Consider the following 26,108-nt stretch of genomic DNA (forward strand, 5'->3'; position numbering starts at 1 on the left):
TCTTAAGCTAACCTAAAATTTTCAGGATATTCAGCGATCCAATAGGAAAAACTACTTTTGAATGTATTTACAACTACTTTTTGGTTTTCTGTTGTAGTCTATTCCGAGAAAGAAACAATATATATGAGTTATTATTTTAAATAACTCTACCTTTGAAATTTAACACTCCGGTTCTGGTCATTCACAACAATTGTCGATACTAAAGTATCTCAGATAACCCAGCCAGCAATTACAGTTTGTGACACATTAGGCCTATTCCCGACCTGGACCAAAACTGCCAAATATTGTCAACAATTGTTGTCCAAAATCGATTCCAATTGTGTGAGAGAGTAAAATAATTTCCCAAGTTCACAAATTCTGTCGAAGAAATTGCTTTGGGCAGAAATTGTTGATCTGTCAAATGTCATATTGTTGTACGTAAGTTGCCTGTTACTACCTTCGTCCATTTGTTTGCTTCGCATTGATTAGCTGGCAGACAATTTTTGCCAGGAAACCGTTCCTGTTGCAGTTTTTATCTCCACTCTTCTACATTTGACAGACCAACAATCTTGGAAACAAACCTAATGTAAACAAAGTCAATATGTCAGTTTAAAATAATTTATAGCACAATTGAATGTGAAAGTTATTGGAAATAAGAAACAGTTTTCATTTCTTCCTTATGTTTGATTTGAGAATGAGGAATACCGTCGGAACACAGAAAAAAAGTTGTCATATTAACAATCGTCGATAGTCAACCTAAAATTTGGTTAAATTGTAGCATTGACTACCAAAATAGTCAATATGACAACCTTATTTTTAAAAATTGACTACTGGATAGTCAATAGAACAATTTTCCATTGTCAATTTTGGGTTGTCAATATGACAACAAAAGTATTCAAAAGAACAACTTCTGTAGTCAATATGACAATTTGGTTGTCATATTGACTACCCAAAATTGACTATTGAGAATTGTTATATTGACTACCACAGTTGTCATTTTGACTACCGTAGTTGTCATATTGACAATCGTAGTTGTCCTATTGACTACCGCAGTTGTCATTTTGACTACCGCAGTTGTCATATTGGCTACCGCAGTTGTCATATTAACTAACGTGGTTGTCATATTGACTACCAAAATTGACTATCGAGGATTGTTATATTGACTACCGAAGTTATCATATCGCGCTTATAGGCTGAAAATTGACTACCAAATAGTCAATAGGATGACTTTTTTTCATTCTGTGAAGAGATAGTGAAAGAAAGAAAGAGAATAGGAATTTATTTCAAGGCAATTGGAAAGTAGGTCAGCTGGATCCTCAGTGGAGTTCTTGGCATTTTAAAATGCTTTTTAGTCTCCATTCCTATTTTCTTATTCATAAAATTACAAAACTGTAATCAAAATTATTAAATGATCCCTGTTTAAATTAAAACTGTCATTTCTTAAGTATTCTTAAATAATAAATAATTCTTTAAAAATACCTCGTAATTTAAATCACTTATTTTATGGAAAAATTATTTTTATTTTATACGAAGGAAGTATTTTTCACTAGGTATTTTCTAATACATAAACTTTTTGAGATATTAAGTGGATGAATAATCGTGAAAGTACTCTTACTTACTTACTTTAGGTGGCGCTACAGTCCGGGGTGGACCTGGGCCTCAACCAACATGCGTCTCCAGCTAGCTCGGTCCCTAGCTAGCTGTCTCCAGTTTCGCACGCCAAGTTGGTTCAGGTCCTCTCTCACCTGGGTGCGCCACCTGAGTCGCGGTCTTCCTCTACTGCGCCGTCCCTCGGGATTGGACTGGAAGACCTTCCGGGCTGGAGCGTTGATGTCCATCCGCTCTACATGGCCTAGCCATCTAAGCCATTGGACTTTAATTCTGCTAACTAGGTCAGTGTCGCTGTACAGCCCGTACAGTTCGTCGATATATCTTCTCCTCCATTCTCCATCAATGCGTACGGGACCAAAAATCACCCGAAGAAGACGGTCTCATCTTTCTTTGACAGGGTCCAGGCCTTAGCGTCATAAATGAGAACCGGGATGATGAGTGTCTTGTAGATGGTGATTGTACATGCTCGAGAGAGGACTTTCCTTCTCAATTGCCTTCTAAGTCCAAAGAAGCAGCGATTTGCAAGAGTTATTCTTCGTTTGATTTTAGCGCTGGTGTCGTTGTCTGCATTAATAGCGGTACCTAGGTGACAAAGGCCTTAACTACCTCAAAGTTATAGCTGTCCATGGTGACGTTTTATCCAAGACGTCGTCGTTCAGTGTCCTTTTTTGATGACAGCATATACTTGGTCTCGCCCTCATTGACCACTAAACCCATCTTCTTCGCTTCCGCTGACATCACGCTTTGATCTTCCAATTATGTCAATATCATCTGCGTATCCGAGTAATTGGATAGACCTTTGGAAAATTGTGCCTCTAGTGTTCACGGTTGAGTTTTGCATAATTCTTTCCAGAACGATGTTGAAGAAGTCGCATGACAGTGCATCGCCTTGTCTAAAACCTTTTTTGACATCAAATGCATCGGTAAGATCTTTTCCGACGTTGATAGAGCAGCGTGCATTCTCCATCGTCATTCTGCACAAACGGATAAGTTTGACAGGGATTCCGAAACTAGACATTGCTCGGTAGAGCTCTTCCCTATAGATGCCGTCATACGCGGCTTTAAAATCGATAAAGAGATGGTGGGTACCGATTTGAAGCTCCTGGGTTTTTCCCAAGATCTGCCGTAGTGTGAATATTTGGTCGATAGTGGACTTTCCTGGTCTGAAGCCACACTGATAAGGACCAATCAGGTTGTTGACGAATGGCTTCAGACGTTCACATAATACGTCAGAGAGGATCTTATACGCAATGTTAAGGAGACTGATGGCTCTGTAGTTGGCGCAGTTTAGAGGGTCTCCTTTCTTATGTATCGGACATACTATGCTGAGATTCCAATCATCGGGCATGCTTTCTTCCGACCATATTTTGCAGAAGAGTTGGTGCATGCTCCGTACCAAGTCATCGTCTACTGCTTTGAATAGTTCGGCAGTGATGCCGTCAGCTCCAGCAGCTTTGTTTGACTTAAGTTTAGATATAGCTATCTTCACTTCGTCAAGGTCGGGAAGGCGGAATTGTTGATCTGCGTCGCCGAGGTTGAGTGGTTCTATCTCCCTTACAGCGCAATTCGGTTCGTCATCGCCGTTATATAGTTTGGAGAAGTGATCTTTCCATATTCTCAGCATCGACTGCGGTTGTACTACGATGTTCCCCTGATCGTCTTTACAGGCTTCGGTTCGTGGCTGGTACCCTTGGGAGGTTTTTTTTTACCTTTTGGTAAAATTTACGAACCTCATTCCTGTTGTGACATCCCTCTATCTCCTCGATCGCGCGCTTCTCATGCTCACTTTTTTTCCATCTAAGATGCCGGTTTTCCTCTCTCCTCTTCTGCTTGTAGAGCTCGCGAGCAGCTCTAGTCCTTTTGTGCAGCGCCGTTTTGTATGCCTCTTGTTTCGCTGCGTGCGCTTGCCGGCATTCGTCGTCAAACCAGGGGTTTCGCTGTGGTGCCCGTGTGAAACCTAGCACTTCAGAGGCGGCATCTCTGATGGCTGAAAGGCAATGTTGCCACTGGTTTTCAATGCTTAATGCAGGAAGCATAGGACTCCTTAAGAGGTTATTAGAGACTCGATCGGAAAAGGACATGGCAGTCTCTTGCGATTGTAGCCGTCTAACGTCGAATCTTCTCACAGTAATTCCTTGTTTTGTCTTGGATCGGGATATCCGTAGCCGTACCTTGGCTACAACGAGGTAGTGGTCCGAGTCAATGTTGGCCTCTCGGAATGTTCGGATATTCTGGATACTGGAGAAGTGTCGTGCGTCGATCGCAATGTGGTCAATCTGGTTGACGGTTGATTGATCAGGAAATTTCCATGTCCCCTTGTGGATATTGAGATGCGTGAACTGCGTACTAGCCACCAGAACGTCTCGCCCCGCAGCGAAATCGACCAGCCTGAATCCGTTGTCGGAGGTAGTGTCGTGCAGGCTGTATCTCCCGATTATGACACCAAAGATGTCTTCTCTTCCTAGCTTGGCATAAAAATCTCCTAAGACAATTTTAATGTCATAGCCGGGGCACTGCTCATATGTCTTGTCCAAGAGCTCAAAGAATATGTCTTTGGTGTCTTCATCTTTCTCCTCTGTTGGGGAATGCGCGCATATTAGACTTATGTTGGTGAATTAAGCCTTGATGCGGATTGTCGTGATGCGCTCGCTCACACTGTTGAAACTCAAGACTTTTTGCCTGAGCCTAGTTCCAACAACAAATCCACACCCAAATAGATGCTGTCTTTGTTCTCGGTAGCAGTCGCCGTAGAAGATATCGCAGTCTTTTAGTTTGCGTTTGCCCGGTCCATCCCATCGCACTTCTTGGATGGCTGTAATATCTGCATTGTAGCAGTTTAGGGCTTCCGCTTATTGTTCGGCTGCACGTGGTCTGTTAAGGGACCTAACATTCCACGTACATATCCGAAGTTCGTTGTATTTATTTCCTTTGCGTGGGTTGTCAGCAGTGAATCCGTCCGTATCCGAGGCTTGTTGGTGCTTCGAAACTAAAGGTACTTTCTATCTTTTAATTGCAGTCTTTATGGAACCTATATCAATCGAAAATTCTTATCCATGTGGTTCTTTATTTTATGGACATCTTCCTTTGGAGATATTATTTTTATTATATTATTTTATTTTCAATCGTTTGAGTGCGTATGGGGTCTTAAACGAAATCGCCATTTTGTTGTTGAGATGATTTCCAACAAAAAGCATTGCCGTTTCGTAAATTCATTTATAAATAAATGTCAGATTCGCCATTTTGGCAATTAAAATTTGTCGATTGATATTTATCTTTATAAATTAACTAATATTAAGATTTTATGAGTATAATTCTATGAATTGAAATGTAATGCATGCTTATTATTTAAGTTACAACACCTCGAGCTCATTGGTTTTAACAGCGTTAGTGTAAGCATAGTGTTGGCTGTCATTGTTGATGTTGACAACTAATTTCATTATTTGCTAGTGCAAATCCTGACGAAAATCGGAAGTGGGGAAACGGAAGTACATCATCTGCTTACCTCTAAACAAAGGAAGAACCCTAATAAGAAGCACAAAAAGACATAATATCAGTTTATCATTTTAAATAAATTTATTTGTAGGCAGTTTTGAAGAACATTTTTTTTTATAATGACATTGTCGACATTTATATATAAACATTTCGAATAATACATCTTTTATTTTTTTTTTCATTTGTTGTTTTATTATTTTTTTTTTTGCTTAGAATGTACACAACATTCTTCAAGGTTTTTTTTCATTTTGTTTTAAATTTTTTATAATACTTTTTTGAATTTATATAACAAATAAAAAAAAATATTTAACCGAAAAATGGATATAAAGGGGGAAAAAGGAAAACTATTTTTTTTGTTTAAATTTAAACTATACAATAATAATAATATTACTTTTTTTCTCAGTTTTTTTTTGTTTTTAATAATATAGTCATTATCAATAATAATTTTGCATTGTTTGTTTTTCTTTTTTTTTTTTTTTGGTTTTGTTTGCACATAATAACGGTAACGATAATATTAATTCTTTTTGTATATTTTTTAAATTCATTTTGTTTTTTTTTTTGTTTAAATTTGAAAATTATTATTAATAATAAGAATATTAATTGTAGTAGTATAATATTATTATTATTTTATGTTTTTTTTTTGTTTTAATTTTACGATATAAATATTATTGTTATTTTTTTGTTTTTGTTTTATTTATTTCTATATTGTTTATGTATATTTTATTTATATATATATTTGCATTTTTATTTTTAAATATATTTTTTTCTTTGAACATTAGCCGAATTTTTTTTATTTATTATTATTTTTATTTTCAATGATATACATACAGAAAAATGTACATATTTGTTTATATACATATACAATATTATACATTGTATTTGTATATAGTATAATAATGCAAGTTTTTTTTTTTTTTTATTTGTTGTTGAAATATTGAATTTTTTAGTTTATTTTTTTTTTTTTAATTTACTAACCAATGAATATCGAGGTAAAAAAATGAATAAATCTTACATAAAAACGTATATTTGTTTGCTTTGCTTATACATTTTTGTCTGTTGTTGCTTATTTTACATTAAACTGATCTAACAAAAAAAAAAAAAAAAAAAAAAAAAAAACGAGAAAATTATCGCCTTTCATTAATTTTTCTTTTAACTTACAATAAATTCAATAAGTTCAATACAATTGCTTTATTTATAAATATATATATATATAGTATTTTTTTTTAAATTTTTGAACAACATATAATTTTTAAGGAGACTTTTTTTTCTAAATTTATTATTTGCTTTTCTAATATTATTTATTTCTTGTTTTTTATTTTATTAAATCTCCCACTCCCAGACTGCAGAAGAACAAAAACAAAAAGAAAAAATAAGGCTTCAAGTCACTTGCGTGACCTCAAAACTAAATGCAGCCCTTCCCAAACCTTTCGTTTTATTTTTATTCAATATTTTATTTTTTACGTTATTATCTAAAAATCGGTAGTTGATATATGTTGTAGGTTAAGGTGGAAAGTTATCTCATCTTGTATATGTTTATTTATTTATTTATATAGAAATGTAAAATTAAAAAAAAAAAAAAAAAATTATAGCTAAATAGAAAGTTTCGTATAGTTTATACAGAAAATATATATGGAAATAATATTCTCAGTGCACCTACAGTTTGGGAGGATGTGTGTGGATGTTTTGCTGGGCAGTTGCATAGTTTTTTTTTTTTAAAGTAGTTTCTGCATTTTGAAAATTAGTTTATTGAGATTGAGTTTTGAGTCGCTATTGTAAAATGTAACAAGCATAGACGTTTTTCCTTTTCACTTAGATTGAATGATTAAAAATAAAATGGGGTATTTTTTTTTTTTTTTTTTTTTTGCTATATATGAATTTATTTATATTAATTTATGTTTTTTTAATTTGACTATAATGAATTTACAGAAATGTAGCTAAAATGTATTTATGTATGTTTATGTTTATGTTTATCTTTGTTTTTGAATTTTATTTTAATTACATAGCCGTTTTTTTTGGGTTATTTTTTTTTATTTTTAAATTGATCAAAAAAAAAAAATTGAGTCCAATTTTATATAACTGTAGAAAAAACTTAACTATGAGTGTTGGTATTTTGTTTTGTTGTTGTTTGTATGTTTAAACAAGCTTTCCTATTTTTATTCCTTATCTTATTCAATTGGTCGAATATTATGTGTTATGTTATTTTGTTTCTATAAAGATTTATATAATGTATTTTTTTTTAGTTTTATGTTAATATGCCTTTTTGGTTATTCATATTTCATACTTGTATTTGCAGGAGAGAGATTTTTGGGAAACTTAAAATGTGACACGAATATTTTCGTAAGACCAAACCAACAAAGTGAATAAAAAAAAATAAAAAAAAATCTCAAAAGTGAGGAAAATGGAAAGTGTTCGGTTTGTGTTTTTTTGTGTTGTCTGTGATGTGTTTTTCCAATCTAACTAATTTAAAATTATTTACGTTTCCCATATTAGAAATATTCAACATTCATAATGTAGGTTTTTCTTGCTATTTATCTTCTTTTTTTTATTTAATTTATTTCAAAGGTATTTTCATTCTGAGAGATAGAGAGTATCTTATACACGTTTCTATATTTTTTTAAATTTATTTTTTGTTTTCATTTCCTACTACATAAATCTAAATGATATGATTTTGCAATATTGTATTGTTTTGTAACAGTTTTGTTGTTGTTAATGATTCTTTTTGTTTGTCATTAAGAGTGTGTTAGAATTACAAAAAAAAAAAAAAAAATATAACATGGCAGTGTTGTTAATAATTTTTTTTTTAAAGATTGTTATATTTTGTAGATCTTTTTGTTATCCTCTTAAAGAAGAAACTAAAAATAAGAAAAAAAAATGTTAACAAAAAAAAAATTGAAATCATTCATTTCTTATTCGTTCTCGAGTTCCACATATTTTTTTTTTAAATGTATATAATTATATTTTATTTTAAAATAAAACTAAGTTTAATAATATATTATTTATAAACACTCAAGCACCAGATAGAATAAGAGTTGTTTTTGTTAAAAACTAGTTTTCTTTATTTTTGTTTGTTTTTAAGAGAAAAAGACACAGAGAGAACGATAGAAGAGATAGTTAAGTGATATTGAGAGTTCTTTTTTTTTTAATAAATATAGATTGAGTTAAATAAATAGTTTTTGTTGTTTTTTGTTTTAATAAAATTTGCCATGAAGGTAACGACTTTTGTTGTTGTTTTAAGATCATTTGTTTGTTGTTGTTGTTTTGTTTAAATTTATTGATTAAATTATTGTTAATAGTTAATTTGTATTATTGTGATTACGTTACTGAAATATTTTATCAGTATTTTATTATTATTATTATTATTTTTATATATATATAAATTTTACTAATTTCATTTTGTAACTGTTTTAATATATTTATATATTTATATATATATATATATGATAATATGTACACTATATTTAAACGATTTTTTATTTCCTTTATCTGAGCTACCTATAAATTATTTATTTATTTATTTATATATATATATATGTATTTATTTTATTAAATTATATTTAAAGTTTAATTTGATAATTATGTTTAACTATTCTTTATTTTCTTTTGTATATTATGATCAATATATATATAAATATATATTTATCATTTATACTATTAACATAGTTTTATTTTTCTAAATATGTATGTTTTTTTTTTAAATATTGTTCTAATTTTTTTTTGGTTTGCCTTCTTATTTAATTTCTTTTTTTCTTGCAAATTTTACAACATTTTCCGATTTTTTTGTGAGTAGTATGTTTTATTTTATTTTTGTTGTTTGTTTTTTTTTGTTTTGTTTTTGTTTCATATATCCCTGGTTTTTGTTTGAACACAGATTCAGCACATCTTTCTTCAACAATGTTTTTCTCTTCGGTTTTCCATTAATTTTGTGGTTACTGCATTTGTCTGAAATGGTGAAGATTTAAAACTTGTATTTTAATGAAATACAAACAAATAAAAAATGGCGCCCAATGTGAGATTTTTCTTTAGCTACAATTAAATAAAAGTCCAAGGTTCCAATTGATTTCATTAGAAGAAAATAAAATAAAAGAACATAAATCGCCCCCAAATTTGAGAGTTGTTTTTCTTACAGGTTAAATCTAAGATAACAAAAACATAAATGGCGCACAATGTGGGATTTTGTTTTTACTAGAGATATATTTTAAGAAAGCAAAAATGTGTACAAATAGCTTATTTATTAATTGAAGACAAAAAACATTTTATGTGAGAATTGTGTCTTCTAACTTCAAAAAACGAAAAAGTGGCGCCCAATGTGAGTTTTTTTTGCGACAGTAAATTAAAAACGACACATTGCAGGGTCATGATTTTTGTTATTACAAAATTACTTTCCAGTTAAATAAAAAAAATAAATAAGTGGCGCCCAATGTGAAAGCAAAGCTAATTTTGAAGAGCACACAAATGAGCACTAATTGTGTATATACAAATTTAATAAAAAAATTATTTTAAGCACTAAATATGGGAATTGCTGCTTCTATAATTCAATTACGAAATATGGCGCCCAATGTGAAATTTATTTTTCTACAAATAAATTAATTTTAAAAGAAAAAAAAACAAATAAAACTATGCGAATACCAATTTTTTTTATTCAGGTTAAATTAAAAAAGGGATAATTGGCGCCCAATGTGAGAATTTTTTTTTCGCTAGATCAAATGTGTTTTTATAAATGAACATCATCCGTACATGGGTGCAGCTGCGCATTTTCACAAGGCAGATGAAAAATAATCTTGTGATAGTGCGTAGCGCCATAGGATAGGAACACACGTGTACACACAAATACCCAAAGATAGCATGGGGTGAAAATGTGTATTCTATTTTTATCAGTATCCTATCTCCTGTTCCTTAGATTAAGTAGGTATAAATAGTTGTAGGTAGGTTAAGAAAAATGGATCAACCCAATCATTCCAGACATAAGGGCTGTCCAGCTTTTATAGCAAAACGAACGGCAAAAATAAAATTTGAGGCGGGAAAGAAGGCGCACCATTTATACGCTGCCCGATCAACATGCATAACGACTCGTCCAAACGTTAGCTACGCTAATTTGTCGAAGAGCCCAGGAGCGACTCCATTCAAACAAACCACTATGACCCCATTGAAGACCATTGCAAACAAAACGAAAATAACTCAATCGCTCTTGATGCCCAAAAAATCCACAGGACAAAGAAGGACCGATACCAACACATCCCGGAATATGTTCAACACCTATACTCTCAAAGGCTGAGAAAGTGCCTTCACAAAATCTATCAGAGGGAACTCAACAGGGTGAACCCCGAATACCGGACTATGCCTTCAAGGAAATCAACCGCCCCATCGGTAGGAGAAAACCGCTGCCGGAAGTCATTATGACCAACAACATCGAGCTAACATCAACGAATGACAAAGTGGAAGCTTTTGCCAAGCACTTTGAACAAATTACACTCCAAAACCACCAACGGACCAAACCTTCCTGAACGAAGTAGAAACCTCCATCCAGTTGACTCAACAGCCAAACATTGTAGGTTAATTTGACGAAAACTGCAAAGCCGATGAAGCAGCTAATACCCAAAAATTCTGCAATCCTGAGAAGATAGCTGAGACCATTAACAACTTGAAGTCGAAGAAGGCAACTGGAATGGACGGGATTTCTAACTATATCCTGAAAAAACTTCCGCAAGTTTTTATGATAATTTTGACTATTATCATAAATAACTGCATCAACAACGGATACTTCCGAAAAAGTGGAAGATAGCCAAAGTAGTGGCAATTCCGAAGAAAGGCAGCACCAATATGATCTCCAGCTACATACCAGTCTCACTCCTCAACAACATCAGCAAAATTCTGGAAGAAGTCATTTTAAGAAGGCTGATGAAATTCTGCGACGAGCTCCCTCAACGATTCATCCACTTCTAAAGTTTCAGTCCGACGTTACCGCTGCTCTCAATAGCCACCGAGTCACAGTTAGATGCTTGCTGGATGGCGAGAAAGCTTTCGATAAGCTCCGAATTTTGAATATCCCACAGACAATAATAAACATTTTGTTTTCTTTTCTTTCTTTAGTTGCAAGTCAACGATTAGAGACGTAAAGGATGGTGTCGCCCAAGGATCGAAACTTGGACCGTTCCTCTACAGCCTGATGACATCAGACCAGACAGTGCCAACGGATTGTGAGAAACTGCTGTTTGCGGATGACTCATTCACCTATTCGTCCTCCATGTTTCCTACAATCGCAGCCCGATGAGTAGAAGCAGACATAAGCAGACTTTACGAGTACTACCAAAAGTGGAGAATAAGGATAAACTCCTCCAAATCGGAACTGGTATGCTTCCGGAGACCCGTCACCAACAACAGCTGCTGTAGATCGGCGGCAGTGGTCCAAAACTTTGTTCTGACGTTTCCAGATGGAATACACTTCCATGAGCTGCTACGCTTCAACTCACACTCTGAAGCTGTGATAACAAAAACCAACATCGCACACCATCAAGTTCATCCTCTCTTGAAGAAAAAAACAGGTTTGAGCAAACCAACGAAACTGTTGATAAAAAACAGTTTCTATGACAGGTTATCACCTACAGTTTTCCGATATGGATCACCATATCAAAAATGCAAAGGGAAAACTTAAACTGGCGCCCAATGTGAGAATTTTTTTTGATAGTCCTAATTCCTAAATTTTAAAAACACGGAAATGTGTACAAATTTTGCTGTATACAAATGAAATTAAAAAGCATTAAAAGCTCCAAATGCTTCATTAAAAAAATGGCGCCCAACGCATTTTTCTGATACAGTTAAATGTTAAAAAATCACAGTCCCTTGTCACAATTGTTTTAACATGAAATAAGGAATAAATAGCGCCGAATATTAAAATTGCTTCTCCTACATTTAAATAGGAAAAACTTAAATGGCGCCCAATGCAAGAATTTCTGCTAACGAGTATTACAGTTAAATTAAAAAAAGAATTGCGCACTGTTTATTAAAATAAAAAAATAAAAGAGACAACTAGAGCCAAATGTGTTTTTCTTCATTGTAATAAAGAAAAACATAAGTGGCGCCCAATGTGAGAATTATGGAAGTTCAAAGTAAAGGTTGGGAAAAACGTTAACAATCAGTAATAAATATCAAACTTAAATACACTTACTTCCGTATCTGTCTAAACGACATTTAAACGTCACCGCTAAGTCAATCACTTCGCATGCATCACCACACACTATATAAAGATGTTTAACGTTGTAAGTTGTAAATCGCTAACATGGAACAGTCCAATGAATAATTTAAAAGAAGCTCTTGAGAAAGCCGGCGGGTCCAGCCTAAGAAAAGAAACAAAAATTTAAGTTAAATATTTTTTTATTTGAATAGGATTTGAAGACTTTAGTGAATATCTTACATCTGCTTGCTGTTGAGTTTGTGCTTGTTTAAGTTTGGCTTGAGCATTCTTAAGGGCCCTTTAAGAAATTAAAAAAAAAATCAAGGTTAAGAAATTGTCAAAATACTTTCTGTGATTTTTTAAAAAAAAAACTTACTGTTGAAGGTCCATTATCGTTTTCTCTTTCGAGTTTTGTTCTTCTTGTGACATTTGCACGAGCTGCAAGAGTCTTTCGGTTTCAGCTGTTGACTTCTTAGCCTCTTCTTTGGTATGATGCAGTTCTTTCACCACGCTAAACAATACAAAAAAGGGAGTTTTACAAATGAGAAACAGAAGTTTTGAGTTGGTGAAAATCATTGAGGTCTCTAGAATCTCTAAGAAACAAATAACTTATGTGTCACTTCAAAATAGAAATAGATTCTTAAAGTTGTAAGTTTTTTAGTCTACAAAGATATTGTCACCATTTTGTTTTTCAAAGTCTTAATTAAAATGTATAAAATTAAAAAAAAAAAACAAAAACATACGCTTCCAACTGTCGTTGCGTGTCCATGAGTTTCTTGTTCATTTCGCCCGCAACAGCTGCACTGCCACCCTGTTGTTGCAGTGAACGCTCCAGCTGATCCATTTGTTCTTTTCGCCTTCGTAATTGCACATCGAAGTCGACCATTTTCTTTTCCTTCTCTTCGATGTCTTTTCTTTTCGCTTCGATAGATTTTCGCTGCTCTTCGATGATCTTTCGTTCGCCTTCGATTGTTTTCGCTTGATTATCGATTTGTTTGCGTACTTCTTCAAGCTGTTTGGCTTGAGCCTCGAACTGTTTTCGTTGAGCCTCATCGGCTGGTCCCTTGTTAGCTTGTTGTTGTTGTTGCTGTTGTTGTGCGGCTTGTAACTGTTTAGTTGCTTCGTTCAAATTAAGCTTTTTTTTTTTAAATTTAACGAAATATAACGGTTATGATTTATTTAAATTCAAAAGAATTAGTTAAACTTACTTGACTCTTCTCCAATTCCTGTACCAACATTTCCAATTGTTGCTGGAATCGATCGCGTTCAAGGCACGCGGCTTGTAGGTCTGCTTTGAGCTTCTCTTGTTCCTTACTAGTATCTGGTGCGGCACCTCCCGCGGGTGCTGGAGCTGCTTGTGCTTGTGCTAACTGCTTCTGCATGTGCTGCATTTGCTGATGCTGTTGTTGCAATGTCTTATCCATCATCTGTTCAAAAAATATAAATTTCATAAATTCAAGCTCTGTTTGGTATCACTCTAAGCTCTAACCTGTATTCGTTTATGCATTTCACCAGCTGCCTTTTCAGCGGCATCTGCTCGGTTCTTCTCCTGTTCGATGACCTTACGCCATTTCTCAATCTCCTGAGGGTTGCCTCCTGCTGCTGCAGCTGCGGCAGCTGCTGCTTGGAGCGCCTTCTCGGCTGCTTCGAGCCTCTGCTTGAGTTGTTGGCATTCGGTTCGGAGTTGTTGGGTCTCCTGACCGTTTCCAGCAGATGGTGGATGTCCGTTGCGGAGCTTGCGGTTCTCCTCTCGTTGCGCCTGCAAATCTTGCTCGCATCTATTCAGTTCCTTTTGGAAGTTCATCAGCATCTCTTGGCTCTTCTCGAGCTGTTGAACCAATTGATCTCGCTCGGTGATCATTTGTTTATTATCGGCCTCTAGTTTCTGCATAGCCTTGTCTAGTTGGCCGTTCTGTTGTGAAGGTCCCTTTCCTGATTGTCTCAACGATTCTTTTTCAGCCTCTGCTTTCTCAAGACGTTCGTGCATTCGACTGAGTTCAGCTGACATACGCTCAAACTCAATCTTTGTAGACTCGTTAGTTTCTTGTTGCTTGGCTAAATGCATTTGTGCTTTTTCCAGTTCCTTGGCAAGGCGACCGGCTTCAAGTTCGGTGGCATCTCTCGATTGTAGCGCCTTCTCGAGACGATCTCGCAGGCGATCAATTTCTTGTCTTTCCACGGGATTACTGCTGGTGCTCGGACTAAGAGCTGCAGATTGTTGCTGCAGTCGCAACCGTTCGACTTCCTTCAATAACTTCTCATGCTTGTCTCGGGCCTTTTCTCTTTCAATATGTGCGCGTTCCAGTTCGCTTCGTTGCTTCTCCTGGTTTGACAGCAGTTTGGCCACTTCGCCTTTGGAGAGTTCCAGTTGCAATGTGGTTTCATGTAGTTTCGATTCAATATTTTGGATTTCAAGTTCGCGAGCCTCAAATTTGTCCTTGTACTTCTCAAAGGACTCGGAGTCATACTGTGATTTGCCTCGGATAGTTTCCAACTCCATGAGAGTTTTGTCGAGTTTCTCGCGGAGTCTCTCATTCTCCTCCTTGAGGCGTCTTGTCTCTCGGCCATATGTATCGGTGTCGTTGAGTCGGCGGACTTCTGCTTGACTCTTCTCGTAACGTTCGCGCATTTTCTCAAGCTCGGTAACGTAGTGTGTTACCTCTTCCTTGACTGCTTCAAGCGATGAGCTCGCCTTCGTCTGGGTATTGTGTGCTCTCTCCAGTTCGTAGTTAAGTCTCTCCATCTCACTATTGAGATGTTCCTTCTCGGCTTGTGCTCTTCGAAGGTCTGTTTGGATCTTATCGAATCGTTCACGATTGTGTTCAAGTTCTGCACGGGCATTCTCTTCAGACTCCTTCGATCGACTCAACTGAAGAGCTGCTCTATCACAAGCCTCTTGCAGACGTGTGCTCTCTTCCTGAAGTTTACGCAGATCTTCACGTGCCTTTGACGCACCCAAGCCCGATCGTTCAGCCTCAACTTCTAATCGGGCTCGATCAGCCTCAGCGGTGTCACACCTCGATTGCAGCCGATAGATTTCATTTTGTGCTCTATCGTATTTCTCGAGCATTTTCTCGAACTCCTTGTTCGACGTGTCCTTCTCGTCGATCAGCTTCTGACTGGCGTACAGTGCCTTGTCAAGTTTCTCCTTCAGAATTTCACACTCAGTGACGGCATCATCACGCTCCATCTGATGGCATGACAATTCGCTGTTTAAAAAAAGATTCTTTTTCGAACTACCTTATCTTACCTGAAGTTTCTGCTGCACCATATGCGACTTCTCGTATCTCTCCTTGAGGACATCCACATCGGTCTGCATTGCCTCCTTTTCACGTTGAGCCTTCATCAGGAGTGTCTGGGCATTTTCTCCTCGTTCCTTGATCGTCTCCAGCTCATCTGACAATGTATCCCTTTCTTTCTGTATACGAGCAAGTGATATCTATATGTAATTTAAGTTTTTGTTTGTATAACACACAACACAACAACAACAACAATAACAGTACTTGTGTCTTGTCCATTTTCTCTTTGATTCGTTCCATGTCCAGGGCCAAGAGCTCGCGTTCCTTTTGCATGCGTGCAGCTTGACCAAGAGCCTTGTCCAATTGTGATTGCATGTCATCGTATTCGAATGTGAGTTTCTCCTTCTCAAGGACCAGACGACGGTTTTCGGCAGTTGATTTGTCCAGTCGTTCTTGCAGGTGATCTACTTCGTTTTGAGCTTTGTCCAGTGAGTTTTGCAGTTTTTCCTGTTGTAGCTGTGCCTTTCCGAGTGTCGCTTGAGTCCGTTCCAATTCTTCTTTCACCTTGTCAACTTCAGCAAATGCCTATGGATAGAAAAAATCAATATAGAATCCTTAATTTACAGTTTGACGGAGCATCAATATGTTTACCTTGTCCCTTTCTGCATGAATTCGTCCAACACTTGTCTGGACTTTTTCGAGTTCTTGCCGGAAGCTTTCTTGTTCGCCTTGAGCATTTTCGAGTTTGGCCTTCAGTCGATACACTTCGCCCTGACTCTTTTCGAGTTTTTCTTGCAGGGCAGTAGCTTCTTCGCGTGCTCTCTCCGCATCCGACTGAAATATTTCGCAGAAAACAAATTGATTTTTAATTTCTTTTCGATTTGGTAGCACTTTTTGGAAGAACGTTTGGTTGAAAAATAAATATTAGCAAACTTGTGAGAACTACATTGCCAACATGAGTTAATTTTTTTTTGTATTTTTAGCTAAAAGAAAACTACCATTTTACAATGAAACATGACATCAATTAGCATATTTTTTCTGAATATTCCTGCTCATGATTAGTGGAGTCAGAATAAATAAATAAAACATTAAAGAAAAACACAATTAAAATGAAGCCAAAACATGTGCATAGCTTTTGTTTGTGGTGTGTATTTCCTTGGAGGCAGCCATTTTGCATCGAGTTTTATTCTTGTGTTTGTAGCTGAATGCAAATGGCAGCGTCCAGGAAGTGATTTGATTGATGTGTTTGATGTAAATTTTGATCATTTGAATTTTTTAGGAACTGGGTGATGCATTTAAGCAGCAAAAATTTAAGAAGAATTTCACCTATATTGGTTTTTCTTTTTTTCTTAAAACAGCAAAAATTTTGGCCAACATTGCGCCAAAAGCAGCTCTTCAAATAAAGCTGCTTATAGCCTTTTTAGTATAGTATATTTAATGTATAGTTTTTCTTTTAATACATACAATATGGTAAGTAGTTGTTGAAAGAACGGGTTTCATAATTTTGTTCACATGAAATGTTTTACGAAATGAGTATTATATTTATTTTTTGATTTGATTTCTTAAAAAATGTTAGTAACAAAGTGAGTAAATCCAAAAAAAGTTAAACCAAAATTTTTGTAAGTAAAAAAAAAAACGAATGTAGGATTGTAAACTTTGGATTTTTGTGTTTTTTTTTTGGAAACAATTACTCACAAAACGTTGTTCTGTTTCGCCCTATAAAAATTAATGTCAGCGCGTCAGTTTTAATAGTTATTTTGAAGATAAAAAGAGACTTTATTTAATATTAAAAAATCTAACCAACTTTAAAAGCAAAAATCAAAAGATTTGCAATTAATTAATCAAAGAAAATAAAAATAAAATGTTACAGCAGGTTGTCAAGGAAAAGAGACAAAGTGACAGTTCCATTGAATAAGTTCAGTTGTTTTTATGTCAAAGAAGATTGCAGTTAAGTTTCGTTAAGTTTTAAAGCTGATTACACATTTTCCAATAAGGCCTCGTCTAAATGCAAACAGATTGATTTTCATTTTAAAAATCCTTATTATTTTATGTTTTGTTTCAAAATAGTTATTTTAAGACCGTTTTAGGGTGACGTTACATGAGTACCTTAGCTTGATTATTGGAAATGTATTTATTAAAGTCCTGTTAACAATTATTTTATTTTTGACAGGTAACCATTTGGAAGTAACTTTAGGCTTATTTTTAATTATATTTATTGTTCTTGTTATTTAGCACTTGTGGAATGTCAAGCTATAGCTTTAGTTGGCCAATTTGTTAGTTTAAAGTTCAAGTTAACTTGACATTGTTTGATGAATTGACAGTGGTTTCGCATCCTTTAACATAACCACTCAACTTTAAAACGTCATTTTCAATCAAAAGTGACATATTGCAGAACCTTAAAATGAGGATTTAGTTAAGCTAGAGTTAAGTTTGATGGACGGTCAATGCAGTTGGTCAATGTTTGAATTTTTGTTTTCTTTTTGAACTTGGTCAATATCTTGTGTCACAAATATTCTTTATTTCCTTAACAACATAAACTGTTTTTTGTTTTATGTTTTTGTTTCAATGTGTTTCAATAATAATATTTTTAAATTTAATTCACATTTAGATTTAGCATCAGATCACATTTAGTATGACCATCAACACAAAATTTAATTTTATATCAAAACTAAACCTAAAAAGCCATCTACGATCGTCTTTTATATAAATGTGTTTAATTATATTATATAATATTTTCTTTTTTTATGTTTTAAAATAAAAAATATCAAGTAATTAAATGGAAAACAAACCTGAGTAACTCGTAGTTCAGCTTGAGTACGTCGAAGTTCGGCGGATGCTTTGTCGGCACGTTCTGTAGCTCTATCGAGTTCTTGTGATGTATTTAAGGTGGTTCGACCGAATGTTGTCTAATGATGGGTTGGAGGGAAAAGCAAGAACAGAAAGTGTTAGAATTGGTGATCGAGGACTAATATAAAATACAAAATTAAGGACATACTAAACATCTATTTATATCAACAGGCCAAAAGGAAGTTAAGTTTATTGTTAAAATCTTAAGGGTCAGTTTGCATAGGTCTAAAAGTGTTGTTTCGATTTAAATTATCTTTCAAAATCGCTAATCACCAGTTGTATGTTGATAACAGCCCTTAAATTAAAACTGTATTGTAGATTTAACCCAATGTGAACAAACTGACCCTTAGACAAGGAAATCGTAGGTTAGAGAAGATATTCTAACTTTAACATAGAATATTAGTTTTTTAATCAAGTAATTTGTTCTTTAATATACATTTTTTTAACAAAAACTACAAAGATTGAAATAGATATTTTATGTTTATTAAAAAGCGTTCCTTAGAGGTGAATTAGAATATGCTGGAAAGTTGACAGCTGGAAGTTTACTTTATCTTTTTTTTAGAAAAGAATAATTATGTTAATTAATTTAGTAATTCATATTTAATTCAAGCAAAATCAAAAGAAACACCAATTTATTGCAAAACAAAAATAGGAATAAGCTTAAAACTAACATCTAAAATAAAAAAAACGATTAAGATTATTTTATTCAAGACATTCGGTCACTGTCATTGCTTTGGCTTGTGGATACAGCTTAATGCATATTCACTTCCCATTAAGTTCAATACCGCCTTTATCGAACGCAGAGAGCTCAAAGTTATAATGTTCGATGATTTAAGCACTATTCACATGAACACGTCCAACGAATGAACGAAAATTCGTCGATTTTGACATTTCTTTCACATGAGAGTTTTTGATTCGTCACGAATGAAGTTTGACAAGGGGCCACATCCAAACACCATGCACCACCGAAACCAAAACAAGAATTATTTTTTAGGTTAAGAACGCGCGATTATTTTATTCGTTGCGAGTGTGGATAATGTGGAACGCAAATAAATTTTGACAGTTCGTATCAACTGCAATTTTTTTTTGCGATGAATAAATTTGTTTTCTTAAATTTATTAATATATGACATTGAAAAGTAAAAGTGTGCATCATGAATCAAATAGAAACTATATTGCTATCGTTTTGTTAAGAATTTGTGTGGAAATAAATCTTCAAACGTATATAAACTCACATTTTGTAACTCATTCGTCGTTCGTTGGTCGCACTCGTGTGAATACTACTTTAGAAAGAATTGATATTTTAACGAAAGAAAAGCTTTCGTTTTAAGGAGCTTTCATTATAATTCACGAAAAAAGGAACATTTTGAATTCTCAACAAAAGACTCGAAGAACAATATTTGTGGGTTGTATTCGCTTGGAGGCAGGGAGTTTCCAAACAAGTGTAATCTTATATCTGTAGCTGAATAGAAATGGTAGCGTCCAGGGATTGATTTAAAATTATGTGTTTGATGAAACTTTTTATCTTTAAATCAGTATCTTTATTTTTTAATTATCTAAATCTAAAACTCTTCTGTTTTATTTAATTATTTAGTTAATTTTCAATTTCCTTTGTTGGTTACTGAACATCGCCATTAAAAATGGAGTTTTGTTAAATTAAATGTAAACGATAGAAGTTTCGTTAAAATTGTGATTTTTAGTTTAATGGGAAGTGATTTAATTGAAGTTTCGAGGATTCAAAATATTGGTACTGTTTGAATTAATATTTTTGTGTCAAAAGTCAATATGACATCCATTTTTCTTAATATACAAACCATTTATCTAAAAGCGTGATTATATATAACAAAACATATAATTATATTATATATAAGAGAACTTGCACATACATACTTGCATTATATAGTTTGTGCGTATGTGTTTTTATAGTAACGTATATAGTAGTTCATACATATATAATGTACATAATACAACACTCTAATAGGAGTAACTAAATCATATATCCCTTTGTAAAAATACACTAGTACCTGGGAGCGTTCTAAATCGTGTTTCAGCCGTTCATTTTCCAATTCAAGGCGGGCAATTCGCTGTTTAGTTGCTTCCCAATCGGCACAACTGCGACCAACTTCACTAGTTGCCTTCTCCAGTTCAACTTTCGATTTGCCTAATTCACTCTGTGATGCTTCCAATTTGATTTCAAGGCGTTCTTTTTCGGATAGGGCTCTGTCCAGGCGGGTATTTAGCTTCTCAACTTCACTTTCGGAGGCACGCAATTTAATCTTATAATCGGCAACTTCACGTTCATGAAGTTCACGTTCTTCTTGTTTATCAGCATCGGCTCGGTCTCTTTGTTCACGAAGTAATGCCATTTGTTTCTCCTTATCACCGATGGCTTCTTCGAGGCTAGTTAAAGCACCTTCGGAGCTACTGTGATGGGCTTGCATTGCTGCCAAACGGGCTCGAGCCATATCAACTTGGTTGTCCTTTTCTTTGAGCAGGTCTTCTAGGTTTTCAATCTGTAATTATATACATGAAAGTGAGTTTATAGGAAATAATTATAGGAATTATAGGAAAATTAGTTAATACCTTTCTTTGAAGAACATTGATTTTCCTATCCTTAATATCCATGTGATCCTTGAGTTCGGTCAATTCACTCGTTAGACGATTGCGTTCTTGAACTGTTTGGAGAGTGCCTTGTGTCTTCTTTTCAATCAGACGATTCTTCTCTTCCAGTCGCGCCCTTAATTCTTCAACATCTGTTTGCAACATATTATAGTGTTCCTCTTTGGCGCACAATGATTCTTTCAAAACCGCTATATGACGCTGATAGTCCTGTTAATTTTTAAATTTTACCAAGAAAATTATGAAGCATGCATTAAGGAATTACACTCACCTGATGTTGTTCTTCGAGCGTTTTCATCTTGGCGGCCATCGCCATAATCTCTTGATCCCTTCTTTGTATTTCAAGACGGAATTCGTCCAACTAAACATAAACGAGTGGGATTTTGAAGTGTGAACGAGGGTTAATTAAAGAGAATATTTTTTTTTTTTTTTTGATTTCATGTATTTTTTGATTTTGGTTTTGGTTTTTGTTGATTTTGAGATGAAAATTCAAGATTTTATTTTTTAAATTTTATGTAATTTTTGTTTTTGACATAGTTATATGAAACAAATGCAGAGAAACATGTTTGGTGAATTACAGAAAATGGTTGTTTAGTATTTCAAAAAAAAAACTCTTTTACTTTTTTAAAATTAAGAAAAAAAATGAAGATATTTTTAGGAAGATAATAAGTTTATTGCAAAAGCTCAAAAAGAAACTATATTTTATTTTTTGATATGGTTATGTTGTAGGTTTAGTATTTATGAGGGTGGGTTGGGGGTTCGAATGTCTGTGGGTACCTATAAATATGTAAATATGAGGAATGCATTTTGGCATTAAACGGCCATTTTTTTTGTTTTTGGAGTATAAAAAATCTGTAAACTGTTTGTTGTGTATATGATAATTTTAAAAATTTCTAAAAATAATTTATTTTAGGGAAAGTATTTTTCTGAATAACGGTGTTTTCTGTGTGTGGTTTTTTAAGATGACTTTTCTGTGGAATGAAAGAAATTTGTTTTTATAAAAAAAAGAACAAACCAAACAGAAGAAAAAAGTGAAAGTTGAAGTACAAGAAGAAGAAGATGAAGATTCCATGCATTTTTAACCAAAATTTGTCAAAACTGATATTAGAAGAAAAATAGTAGCAAAGAAAAGCGATTCCAATATATCGGCATTCTTTTTTTTTAAATTTTAATTTTTACAAAACAACACCAATCAGACGCACCCCAATTTTAGATTTATAATTTATTGTTTTATATTTTTGTTAATGGAATAATATTTTGGACCTAATTCAAGCCTAACATAAAATTTTGTTAAGTTTTTACTTTCATATTTCTTAGGTTTTACATTTTTTCTGTATACATTTTAGTCTAACAATAAGAAGCTTAATATTTCTAATAAAAATACTGAAAAGTTGTTAAAGTTAAAATTATGTTTTCTTACTATTTGCTAACTGTTTTCATATATATTATTTATAATCGTTAAATACTTATTTTGTAATTTTATTTCTACTTAGTTTTGTTGTAATTTTTATTTGCTATTCTACAAATTCATCAGCGCACTACGAAACAATTTAGATCCACGATCAGATATCCGAACAATCCGAATTATGGCGGTTTCTAAAATGAACAAACAGATCTAAATTTAGTTTGACACATTGTCTGTATAAGGTAAAAAAGCTAAGCATTTATCAAACATTTTTTAACTGTCAATAGAACTTAATCAGGATTCCATTATCCGGATAGTTCCGGATATTAACTCTCTTCATCTGTTAACTCTCAATCATCTGGATATTTGACACTATTTGGAAATCATACTTTTTGGTTGTCTCAGTCGTGTCTTTTAAGGAAATCTTCAAAATTTTATGATTTGGATTGAAAATTGTTTGAAATACTGAGGAAAACACTAAATTTTGTGTCATTTATTGTTCAAGGTCTGTTTCACTAACATATAAACTGATTTTTTAACAAAAGTTTTGTAAAAGGCGATACGTTTTTCTCTCCACTTTTTGGTATTTACAAAATTGTATCTATGTGGTCTATTTCATTAACTTGTATAACAATTAATATCACCACTTTTTAGGGCTTGCAGAATTTTACATTATGGCCAAGTGAAAATTCCCTTTTCTGGTTTTACTAAAAATTTGTATTTACAAGAAATAAATTTGAGAGTTTTCAAGACACTTTACAGTTTCTGTTTCACCAAAGAAATACAATTCACAAATTTCTGTTTAGTTGTGAAAATTTTCTAAATTGCTCAAGACCTTTGTAAACTTTTTGTTACAGCTCTATTTTCGATCGTAATAAGCGATGGAAGCGTTGTGTAGCGATAGCATTCTAATACAATTTTGAATCGAAGAAGAAGAATAGTGTATCGTACTTCAGAAAGTGTACAATATCTTCGAGTATTTTCATTAAACATTTTTCGTCTGAGTTCAGTCGAGGCAATTTCTTCTTTCGAACCGAGGAAACAAAAAACCTTTAACTAGTTTTTCGCATCTTGAACTTGACTTGTATAGTTGTTTTGAAAAATTGTTGTTTTCAAAAGCTTTTTTGTATTTTTTGCACGTATTTCTAAAATAGTTACTCGTATGTGTTTGAACTTCGAGAAAAATATTGGCCTCCTGAAAAATTTGTGTTTGCAATTTACAAATAATTAGATTATGCTTGTATTTTGAACTTTGTGAAATTTTTTCTAGGACTATATCCATATTTTTTAGTCACTAAAACTGGGAATGGTTTTTCAAATATATTAAAACTTTCTTCAATTTTATGAAAAATGTATAGTAAAATTAATAAACTCGGGTGAGCAACAGTCCGTTGAGAACTAAGGCCTAGTGACTTCAACTTTCCACCACACCTGAGTCAATGATGAAGAGGACCTACAGTTTTAAGTCAAATCACTTTTTATGAATAAAACTACCTTTGAAGGGTTTGTCAATTTCTCGCAAAAGGCAGAGGCACTGATTAAACCCAAGATCTCTGGCATGAAAGTCTTACGCACTAACCTTCACGCCACGGGGTCTACTACACATTTATAGTTTTTAATACAGTTGTCAACTGATCTTCAAAAAAGGTGTTAGAAACCCTGAAGCATTTATGTCACAATGGTTTTTAATAGAATCCATTGTCAAAACAAAGCTTTCACATCAAGTTTTTGACACACATTGAAAAAAATATGAAAATAATGTTGACAAACGGTTATTTTCAAAAATTGGAACAGATAATTAGAAGATCAATTGGAAATCAATAAATTCAAGGTTTCTTGAGACTTCATATAGAGTACAGTACAATAGAGACTCTCAGAGTAATTAGAATTTTTAAAATCTAAGCAAGAAGACAAAGATTTGTACCTTTCAAAACTATCTTAAGGAATAGGATTTGTCTAATTTGTAAACATTTTTAAAGAGTCCTATTTTAAAAACCTGCTGTGATAGAAAAATTATAAGGCAACATTTTAAATTAAGGCAACTTAATTGTTTGAAAACAGAACACAAAATTTTAACAAGTTTTTAAAACAGTTCTCAACAGATCTTCAAAATTTGTTGAAAATCCTGAAGCATTTATGTCAAAATGGTTTTTAATAAAATCAATTTTCAAAACAAAGCTATCACATCACGTTTTTGACAGACATTGTAAACATAAAAAAAAAATGTGTCGAAAACGGGAGTGTTCAAAAATTGCAACAGTTAATTAGCATCGAAGTTTGAATCAATTGGAAATCATTAAATATTAAAGGTTTATCATAACTTTATAACGAGTCCAACGAAGACTCACAACTGTTAAGAATTTTTAGAATGTAAGTAAGAAGACAAAAACTTAAAAAACAACCTTGTTGTCTTAAACATATTTAAAGGACCTTATTTTAAAAAATGTATGATAGGAAAATTATAGAGCAAGATTTGAATTAATGACAACTTAATTCTTTAAACAAATTTGTTCTGTTTGTGAAACAGAAGAAAATCTTAATTTTAAAAACCAGTATTAAGATTATTAACGTTACCAGAGAAAATGTTCATTTTAAGCCTATTTTTCGACTTAACAGAAGTTTACCGTTTTTGACGGAATAATGATTGCATTCAGTTTTTAAAAACGTAAAGATAAGTTTTTTTTTTAAATGATTTATAAATCTTATTTTTGTACTTATTGTTTCAGAACATTTTCCTGAAAAAAGTGTTTAAAAGGGGGAATCAAAGTTTTGACTTTTTAACTATTAATATTGCAATAGTAACCTTTTTAATCTCTTAGGGTACCTTTTTCATGTCTCAAATCATTTTATTACTTAAAAAGATTCCAAAACTATACGACTATTTGGAGTCGACACTATAAATTGATGATAGCTGAGTGACTTAAGGGGGTCATCCCATGTGATGGGTTCAAAAAATCGATTTCTAGAAATTGCTCGTTTAATATGCCTAGAATACGGTAGTAAAGGGATTTTTCAAAATTAAAGTCGTTTTGAAGATACGACTTCGGGCTGTTAAAAAGATAAAACAAATAAAGGAATCGGTGCAAAAGGACCAGATAAACTTACTGATAAAGTTATTCAGGATGCCCTATAGGCCGCCAAGCCTGAACGTCGTGTAAGGGATGCCGTTAAACAAGACAGAATTGATTCAAGACCTGAACAATCTGCTATTACAAGAAGAAGAGGAAGGAATACTTTATGGACCAGGCATCGCCGATTGAAAGGTTAGTTGATATTTTCATAGTTAATAGGACTTGAAACTTTAAACGAGTTTTTCTCAAAACTGTGTTTTTCAAAATTTCCTCCATCGTATCGTAAAAACGGCTTGACCGAATGACTTGAAATTTGATGTCTCCCAAAAGTCCAATTTTTTATACATTCATTTGATGATAGTTCATTCCATGGATTTAGGCTCATAGATTAAAACACAGTTTACTTTTTTTGTTTTAGATAAGCCAATCAGCCGGAATCGTGGAGGAAGTTCGAGCTCTTTGTTCTTTACAATATTTTTAATTCAAATTTTATATTTATACTGTCGAACTATGTTTATAAATGATAATAAACTTAATAAAGTTGTATCTATTTACTTTTAAAAAAATCCTAAAAATTCCTTAATTGATTTGATGCACTCCGAAATCGATTTGGCGCGAGTATTTCTAAACAGACCTATTTTCAAACTTGTTTGATTGATTACAATGATTCCATGGTTC

The 26,108-nt window shown here is 33.4% G+C and overlaps 1 protein-coding gene across 14 annotated transcripts in view; it reads right to left on the reverse strand.

The window, feature by feature from the left end:
* Positions 1-5,140: 5,140 nt before the first annotated feature.
* LOC129951228 (trichohyalin) overlaps positions 5,141-26,108 on the reverse strand; it is a 160,745-nt gene continuing 139,777 nt past the window's right edge. For 7 of the 14 annotated variants that reach the window (XM_056063286.1, XM_056063284.1, XM_056063294.1 and 4 more), the window contains 15 exons: positions 21,226-21,315; positions 20,919-21,164; positions 20,354-20,848; positions 18,279-18,395; positions 17,185-17,205; positions 16,141-16,323; positions 15,754-16,074; positions 15,501-15,689; positions 13,740-15,440; positions 13,459-13,677; positions 12,994-13,385; positions 12,627-12,761; positions 12,491-12,548; positions 12,245-12,413; positions 5,141-9,021 (listed from right to left, as the gene is read on the reverse strand). In XM_056063286.1, the coding sequence (XP_055919261.1) occupies positions 12,378-12,413; positions 12,491-12,548; positions 12,627-12,761; positions 12,994-13,385; positions 13,459-13,677; positions 13,740-15,440; positions 15,501-15,689; positions 15,754-16,074; positions 16,141-16,323; positions 17,185-17,205; positions 18,279-18,395; positions 20,354-20,848; positions 20,919-21,164; positions 21,226-21,315 (4,203 nt within the window). In that variant the 3' untranslated portion in view covers positions 5,141-9,021; positions 12,245-12,377. The remainder of the gene's footprint in view (positions 9,022-12,244; positions 12,414-12,490; positions 12,549-12,626; positions 12,762-12,993; positions 13,386-13,458; positions 13,678-13,739; positions 15,441-15,500; positions 15,690-15,753; positions 16,075-16,140; positions 16,324-17,184; positions 17,206-18,278; positions 18,396-20,353; positions 20,849-20,918; positions 21,165-21,225; positions 21,316-26,108) is intronic. The other 7 variants (XM_056063288.1, XM_056063295.1, XM_056063290.1 and 4 more) reach the window with 5 other exon arrangements.

This window comes from Eupeodes corollae, chromosome 3, assembly GCF_945859685.1.
Source record: "Eupeodes corollae chromosome 3, idEupCoro1.1, whole genome shotgun sequence".
NCBI classification, from domain to species: Eukaryota; Metazoa; Arthropoda; class Insecta; order Diptera; family Syrphidae; genus Eupeodes; species Eupeodes corollae.